At 42.0% G+C, this 9,045-nt stretch overlaps 1 protein-coding gene across 7 annotated transcripts in view; it reads right to left on the reverse strand.

Annotated features, from left to right (window-relative positions):
• The window catches only part of synrg (synergin, gamma), a 36,698-nt gene extending 28,051 nt beyond the window's left edge, over positions 1 to 8,647 (reverse strand). For all 7 annotated transcript variants that reach the window (XM_075473161.1, XM_075473160.1, XM_075473159.1 and 4 more), the window contains exons 1-4: positions 8,600 to 8,647; positions 4,956 to 4,996; positions 3,432 to 3,580; positions 2,937 to 3,064 (exon numbers count right to left, since the gene is read on the reverse strand). In XM_075473161.1, the coding sequence (XP_075329276.1) occupies positions 2,937 to 3,064; positions 3,432 to 3,580; positions 4,956 to 4,996; positions 8,600 to 8,634 (353 nt within the window). In that variant the 5' untranslated portion in view covers positions 8,635 to 8,647. The remainder of the gene's footprint in view (positions 1 to 2,936; positions 3,065 to 3,431; positions 3,581 to 4,955; positions 4,997 to 8,599) is intronic.
• Positions 8,648 to 9,045: the final 398 nt, after the last annotated feature.

Here is a 9,045-nt window from a genome sequence, read left to right on the forward strand (position 1 = left end):
CGTCCAACAGGAGCCAAAGGATACACTGCCAATGTCCCTATGCCAGACCCTAAAAACACCCCTAAAAGGTCCATGCTCTGACAGTTCAAAGGCTGTTTTGGTAGAGCAAGGGGAGCTACAGTACGCAACATTAAGTAGGGGAGGGGGTTTATTTTGTGGCACTTGTGCATGCATAGAAAAGACGTAGATAAATGGATAGCAAATCTATAAGAAAAAAAGAGAAGGAAACAAAAGAAAAAAGAAGTGGAAGGAAGTATAAACTCTAGACAGGGGAAAGATCCATAAAGTTATCACAGCAGTAGTAACCTGAGTGATTCGGTGCATTGACAAAGTTTACATCAGCAGGTCTACGAAGCTGTATTAAAGGAATACTATGTAACATTTCTACCTTAAAATAACAGTTTGAAAAAAATTGTGCGGCAAGAATGAGTTTTAATATTACGATTGGCCTGTCTCCTATGCCCTTCGGGGGTCTGAGTTGGAAAAACTGCGCTATGTAACTTTGCTGGACCGGCCCGGGAGCTGAGCGGAAGTACTTCGACTTGCTTTCTGGCACACCTACCGCAAAAACAAATAGACCCCTCTCACGCTCCCAGGTATAAGGCTAAGCTAGCGCAACATTGTCAGTACGATCATCATGGCAGAGGCACCCAAGAAACAGAAGAAGACGTTGACTGATGAAGCAAGGAAGAGAAAGAGAGAGGCCGACAAAGCAAGAGACCGGACTAGAGTTGCTCTCGGAACAGCCTGTAGGGTGAGCTCCATAACGGGCTTTTTGAGAAGTTACATTGTATTACTTTAAAGTAGAGAGTCGTTAATTCAGCAGGTGTTTAGTCATGACATAGAGGACAAAATAACCTTATGGCACTTTATAAATTAAAAGTTAAGGCATCAAACTGACTACAACTCATCCTGAGGGGTAAATGACTCTGTAACAAACATCAAAGCAATCCACTCTTGGTTTCGGGGCATTTTACTCAAAACCACTGATGACAAACTCATGATGATGTTAAAGTAGCTGTGGGCAATTAGAGGATTAGCAAATCCTCTGCAGACCACTAATGTCTGTACAAAACACTGCTGTGCAAAAGATTTACTCACTAGACTGCACTTTTTGAATTATCCCATCACTAGTTTTGTTGAAAATTTTACGTCATACATTTATCGCAAAAATAAATAAATAAATAAATAAATAAATAATCCAGTTTTTTTTCCTTCTCTTAAAAACAGCCCCAATACTCTTAGGGGCACTTGCACACATTTCAAGCATGGTGATGTCATGAGGGCATTCGGTCTTCAATTTAATCCTTACTTTCAGTGAGCATTTATGTACATCCAAGTTCATCCAATGGCTGTTGAGACATTTTCATTTGGATTTAAGTGGCGGCACAACACACCACAACTCTGGTGTGGCTGAAAACATCTCTTTTCCTCTAAAACAGCACTTTTTTTTTTAATCTTCAGGTTAACTGTCTCGCAAATAGGGCTGAACGATTTTAAGAAAAAATTGAAATTGCGATTTTTCTGGCAGAGATTGCGATTTCGATTTCAACCACGATTTATTTTCTTTAAATCAAGTTTCAGTGTAAATTAATTAAATGCGGCTGGCCCCGGTTCGACTCCCGCACCGGGCGGCCCTGTGCTGCGTGTCTTTCCCCTCTCTCTGCCCCCTGCTTCGTGTCTCTCTCAAACTGTCCTAACATTAAAGGCATAAAAAGCACCAAAAAATAGCTGCGGTCGGCAACTTTTTTTTAGTCATATTAGCTTGAACTGTCATGGGATTCTGGAAGTAGAATATTAAATAGGCTGTTTAGGAAAAATAAAGAAATCTGTAGCTCCCTCTGAAGCCTGTAATCATGCTTGCAAAAATCGAGCGCTCCCGGCTGTTTTTAACCAATCAAGTTAGGGTGGAGGAATCCTACCTGTCAATCACAGCTTGTGCACACGCTGCTGAGCGTGAAGGCGGTAGCATGGTTGCCGCGTCTGTCACGGCGGTGTCGCACCATGACGTCAAAATGACGTTTCAGGCATGGCGCTTCCCTTGAAAAGACGGCGCAGCGCGTTGTCGTGCACCAGTCGATTTTTGTAACTTGGCGGCGCCGAGCACAACGAACCGGATGGACCGATGTGAGACCAGGCTCAGTCAGGAGGTGCGTTTGTACAGGCAGCTGTACGAAACTGCAGTGAAACAGCACAGGGAGCACGTAAACTCCCAAAACTGGTGCACAGAGATGGGCAGAACTTTGGGGAAAGAGGGAGAGTTCTGTAAGAATGTGTGGAAGAAGCTACGGGACAGATACGTGAAGGCAAAGAAGAGGGCAGAGACTCTGTTGATGCCGGGGGCTTCAGACCTTCACCTCTATTAACTGAATTAAAAAATTAAAATGATCTGAAAACTGCAGCAGTATCATTAATTACAGTATTCTTGCTCTTGACAGCGGCATTGTTTTCTTCTCCACTTTCGTGGTTGTAGAGTAGAGGTAACCTTCACGTAGCAGCGCCACCTCTGTGACGGAGAAAATTGCAACTACTGGCGCGCAACGACTTGCGCCACTATACATGGTGGGCACGAAATCGTGACGTCATCAACACCGCTCGCGCGAGCAGATGCGGCAACCATGCTAGAGCCTTGAGTCTGCCCCAGCTTGTGTGCGCTCACACTGGTGTGAACTCACGTGCACAACCTTGTCCACAGAGGGGGAGGGGTTTGGGGGGCGATTCGGAGCTTGTTAGAGGTTGGGGGAGAAATAAAATTTAAAAAAAATTATGCACCAAAAAAAACCGCAGCTTTGACGATCCCAAAATCGTGTTGTCAGAGATCGCGATTTTCGGTCGAAAACGATAGATCGTTCAGCCCTACTCGCAAACATGCATATATAAAACAAATGCAGGTATGACAAAGCAGAAATATGATATCAGTATATAAAATGTCTTACTGGTGCTCCTCGGCCATTTGTTTCTGCATGTCAACAGTGTACTGAGGTCCAGCGGGTCTCATGCCCATAAACTGCGGTTGACCCAAGAACGGCATCCCAGGGTTTTGCATCCCGATCGCCATCCCGCCCTGTTTAAGTCCCCCCAAAAAACATCCAAAAACAGCAGCTTAGAAATCTCATTAGCATTTCTACTGTCACACTCCTTTGGCTTGATATTAAACGCACTCAGAGAGAAAGCAGAATGACAGAAATGGATTAGAGCCTTGTAATAAATTCTTGCTAAGACATTAATGTGGAAGAAAATGGGGATACAAGGAGCTCTAAATCAACTTAAATTCAATCACTACAGCAGTGTGTCAGCATTACTGCATGAATTCGAGATACAGTAGCGTGTTGGTTAAAATACCACAGATGCAGGGAGCTATCAATTTCACCTCAAAGATTGAAAGCAAATAGAAAAGCGGGTTCAAGGCCAGTACTGAATCTGAGGCTCACCTGCATAGGAATGGCGCCTGGGGGCATCTGTCCACCAAAGTTCATTCCCATCATGCCCTGCATGTTGGGCTGCATGACTGGAACCATAGGAAAGCCCTGCTGCTGCTGCTGCTGCTGCTGCTGCTGCTGTTGCTGCATGGGTACCATGCCTGCAGAGACACACACACAGTCAGCATGGTGACAGGCACAGCTGCATGACCTGGCCATTTAGTTAGACACTTGCCTTTGGACCAGTATACATTACATGCCGGGGAGCAAAATTGAGTTATTGACTGAAATATGTCCGACGTCGCAATGTTGTGGAATTCGTGAGGAAACGTTGTCTGAGAAATCATTTTGTATGCTAGTATAGCTGAATTCACTGTGCAGATGTTGTCTTTAGGTCACTTAAATGGTGCTTTTGTCAGATGAGGCAGTGGTTATAAAATCAGGACTTCATTAGAGTAGAGCAGCAGTCTGGACACATTTAGGATATTAAGGAATTACTGGTAATTTGTTTATATTAATATACACTTTACTTTTTGTGTCTAGTTGTGTTCATTGTTATTATATCCTGTGGACCTGGTGAAGAAAAGTTTCTACATATTACTTATGGAAGCATGACAGAAAAGTCCAATTCAAAGTACAAAGTGAAAGTTAACACAAGTCTGGAGTTTGAAAACAAAATTGAAAACAAATCGATAATGCAAACACATTTTCTGGACTGCTGGAAAAAGACACGTGCACAAAAACAACCAGTTCGGTTTTTCTGGCGACTATTGTGGCAGCTTGGAGCAAAACAAGAGGAGCGAGGGGAAAAATTGGAAAAGTGTGTGTTTATTTTCACACATGCTGTGTAAGCTGACAACCAGAGCTGAGCAGCCAGCTCCTGCTGGAGCCTCCAGATGATTCACCGTGTTAGGGCCCTACTGGGCTGAATAAATGGCTTGTTTAGGAGGCTGCACACATACTAATTTGTCTGACTGAAATGACATTGCTAACGGGGGCATGTAATAACCCCTAAGAGACGCTTGTCCCAGTGGTGCGTGAATGGCTTATCGGGAGTGTTGCTGCAAAGCCGAAGGCTTAAATAAGACAAGCCAGCATGGCTAAATGATGGTACATCAGAGGCCTGCAGTGAATGGTGCCTGGCACAGGTAACAAAGGTGTGAACACCACTGTGCTGATTCCTCACTGCTACCTCACAAAGGTAGTGGCTTGTGGTGATGAAACTCTGAAAGTGCCAGCTATTAAAAATCTTTAATGTTAAACTTTAATGACAACGTCTATCCTGTTGTACGTGTTCTGAATTGGAGTATGTTCACTCTTATAAACCCTGATTGTTAAATTTACTGCTAAGGAAACCTGTCTTTTTCAATATCTGGTTGCATTTCATTTCAAAAGAATTGTAGAAACTCTCACATCGTCTCTTTCACATTAACATTCAGAAAAAAATCCCAAGTATTTTTCATTCTGAAAAGGAACCCAGTTCAACATATTCAAAACTGGCAGGAGTAACGTAGCACTGACTGCAGAATGACTCACCTTGTGGTGGTCCCAAGCCCCCTCCGACAGGATACATAAAGCTGAAGAAATAAAGAAGAAAAACAAAGATTATGAGATTCAAAGCGGACTGCGGAAAAGATGGTATGAATACACAAGCAGCACTGACTGTTGCGGCACAGCCCAATGATTTCCTTATACGTGATGTGCTGTCAATTTTGGCAATGATTGTTGTTTTCTAGCTGTAATCACTGTTAAAAACAAGGCCTCTAACATTCAGAAGCATTAAAAAAATATGCTGAAGGAGTTAAGTGAAAATACATGTGAAGTTTAGCTTGTCTGATGCTTTCTGAAGGTTCCTTATGCACATATTCAGACCAACTTTTGGAACTGGGAATAGTTCTTCAGTTGGGTTTCAATTAGGTGGAGCCTAACCCAACACAGTGTTGTGTTAATGTTGTACTTTCTTTGCTTTTACCAATAAAAGCTGAGTAACAAAAGAAAGGTAATAAACTAAATGGATCCAACCCCAGTTTGTCTTCGGTGAGAACAGCGCTCCCTGATCAGTTCAGTTTTGCCCTGCAACCTTGCAGCAGTTGAAACTTATTCACAAACTCTACGCCGGACAAACAAGAGTGTGAGGAAACATCGCAGACGAGCATGCTATGGTTAAGTTTCCACAGGCGACTTGGACTCCGTCTCTAGCTCTGGGCAGAGAAACAAGCTTTTAACAAATAATCGGAGAAAATCTCTACCATTCCGCCAAGTCTACCCCTCGCCAGAGCCAACCCACACAGGCCTTCAGCTATTTGTCGAACGAGTTATTACAACTCAGTTCTTCAAGCTGGAAGCGACGATGCAGAGAGATACTGAAGACAAAGCCGGGAGGGTCCATGCTCTAACTAACTAAAGAAAACTGTGTCAGCGCGGTGTCAGACAGTTCAAGCTTTACTAATATAATGATGAAGTCCCTGTGGCAAATACAAAGACAGCCTCACTTTACGTTGACTGCACAGTAACTGCAAGCAAAGATATTCATTACATACAGATCCAGATGATTTTTTTAAAAATAAAATCATTCATCGTTTAGTGAATAAATGTCAAAGTAATGAGAAAATCCTCAAAACTTACCAAAAAAACAAAGCCTACATAAAGCAAGAGCTCTTATTTCATTATATTTTACTCACACATTGGGATCAGCTAATGAGCCCAGTGGAGAAATTATCTGGTCAAAATTTCAGTATTTCCCTTTAAGGCTGGTGAGGAGAGTAAATGTACCGCTGCATGTCTGCCAGAAGAAACTATTTGCTTCATTAGGTAGTATTATTGCAAAGTGTTGTTTAAAGCTCGTCTCCAATGTCCTTAAAATGCCCAAAAGAATTGTTAATTCTGAGCTACGTTCAGTAAGAAATTAAGCAAACTTTTGAAAAGGATTAGTAATGCTATTAAAGAAAGATCTGGCACAATAAGATACTGACATGAATTTGTGTGCACTGTTGGTGCTGAAAAAATTAATTTCAGATGCAAGATGGCAGGGAAGAAAGAAATGGAACACAACAACAATAAGTCATAATCTAAAAGCAGGTAACCTACAAGCAGGAGGCCAAGGTTTTCCCTCACAGAGTAATGATGTAATATCAATGGTGTTGACCTCAGTGATGATGCTCGACTTGTAGGGTCTCAGAATCTCGCATCTGTTCCCTGTAAGATCTGCAGCTTAAAGAGCTTTTATAGAAGGCGCACCGCGACAGTGCTGCCCGCCATTCTGCAGCAAATAACAGGTCGTAGCACAACAGATTAACATGGGAGGAGATAAGCAGCTACAGCAGCTGTGGACACCGGGAAGCTCAGTGCTTCGTGAAAAGGCTTTTAATCACCCAACAGCTATGGTCACACAGTTTTGAGGGCTTGGGGAAAGAAGACAGGCTTACAGTCAAAGCCATAATGGGTGACACTAAAATGAATTCTGGTTTGTTGTGAATCTGCTTTTGTGGTGAAAAATACAACAGGCCTTTATTATCTTTATTAGTTAACAGCTGAACATAGAGGAGGAACAATTAATGTCTGAAACGTGCAATCACAAGACAGGGAATCTGGACAAAGCCATCATCACATGATAAGATTCTCTGCCATGTTTCTTTGGGGAAACACAGCCGCTAAAGAAAAGCTGCTGTGACTGTAAAGGCGGCTTTGCTTATTGCCACACAGTAGGTGGGCTGTAACGTGATGTTGGCTGATGACGAATTGTCATCCAAATAACTGCAATTCATTGAGAATTGTCTATTGCAGTATAAGCCAGCTAAAAATGTTGAAAGAATCGTATTTTATTTTAAAAAAATGACAGCCTTTTATAATGAAAAGTATTTTGTTTTTCTTTTGTAGGTGCCAAATGTTTTCAGTAAAAAAAACAATGGCTTCAGGTGACATGAACTCGAGCAGTGGCTCTAAGAAACAGCAGAAAGCAGCGTGTGAACACGACATCTCTGTTTGGTTCTTCCAGCTGTTTCATGCTGTTGAATGTGTTGCATTACGGAGAGTGATCACAGCTGCTTCACCTCTCGTCTTTGCACTTTGGTAAACTGGCACATCTTACTTTATTACTTGTGTATTCTCATGTCTGACAGACAGACACCCACTCTAGATCTGAAGCTTCATCAAATATGTATGAGATTATTCTGTAATACAAAATAAGATGCAGATAATTAAACAAATATATTCCTAAATTCAAGAGCATATATCAAAAACTATATTTCAGCAAAACCTACAAGGTTCTTCAAAGTTTTACTACTGCCCACATCTACAAGGACCTAAATGTGTACTGGTGGGGCTTTTTCCCCTACTACTCATGCTCTTTTCCAGTCTTGAGGGTTTGGTTTCACCTTTCGGATCAGTATCACCTGGCCAGTCGAGATACTTGTAGCCAGAGCATATCTATTATTCAAGCTGCTCCAGCTCTTCTTATGAAACAATCATGAGGCTGGCCTTTCCATCTTATATCCAGATCCATCATCACACTGCTTTGATAAAATACCTGGACATTCCAGAAACATTTACTTGTATTTAGGGGTACAAATGTGTGAGAGGGTGATTCAGTAAATGGGTATGAAGTAAATGTAAGGCAGAGCAAACTCCTGACGTGTCCATGTCTCTACAGCTGTAGGTAAACAAAAAGAGTCCCATCTGCTTTGTCATAGTTATATATCAAATATATATCAAAATGGCAGTGCTTATATCCATGGCACATAATAGTGTCAAATCAGTCGCCAGTCACCCACAGACCGGCCTGCTTATCTGTAGAAGCTAGCTTTGTTTCTAACAATGCTTCAAGAGATTAATCTGCATTTCTTTTGTAAATATCGCGTCATGACGCCGGATCTCGTAAACACTAGATACAACAATCAAAACAGAACACATGAAAACGTGTAAAAAAAAAAAGTGCCATTGTTGTGTTATTTTGGTCATTTTGTCATTTTGGCCAGGCAGAGGTAAAAGCAACCAGCTAACGTTAGCTGTAACACCTGACAACCAGCCATATCATCTTCATGTCTCGACAACAAAACCAGCCTCTACGACCAGTTTGAGGCGCCTCTAGGCACCTAATGCGAGGCTGCACAGCAGCCAGTGGTGAATACTTCTTATAGAGAATGTTTTTTGCCAAGAGAGTCTATTTTAAAAGGCCAAAATACCTGCCGCCTCCCCCTGATCCTGGCCGCAGCGCCATCTTGATAACAGAAGTCACTAGTAGGAAGATGATGTCAGCAGTGACGAAAGCGGTAAAAGAGAAGAGTGTGCCCTCAGTACAGCCTGACAGGCACATCTGGCAATGCCTGATGGGCTTTGAACGGCTGTAAATACGTTTTAATAATCTAATAATATCATGTGTAATGATAGTACTTCAACGAGTTTGGACAGGATTTGAATACCTCTTTGACATCACATCACACATGTCCATTTCAGAACAGTATATTTTCACAGTGGTGTCTTTGTATAGTGCTTTTGTGCATTCTTTGTTCCTTTTGAGTTTATTTTTAATGTAAATCCTTTTTTGGGTTGGCATTGATTGATACATCGCCAACCCTTGCTCTCTTCATGCTTCCTTTTATTTGTTCCCAGCACTAAATATTGGACCATT

Source organism: Odontesthes bonariensis, chromosome 9 (genome assembly GCF_027942865.1).
Source record: "Odontesthes bonariensis isolate fOdoBon6 chromosome 9, fOdoBon6.hap1, whole genome shotgun sequence".
NCBI lineage: Eukaryota > Metazoa > Chordata > Actinopteri > Atheriniformes > Atherinopsidae > Odontesthes > Odontesthes bonariensis.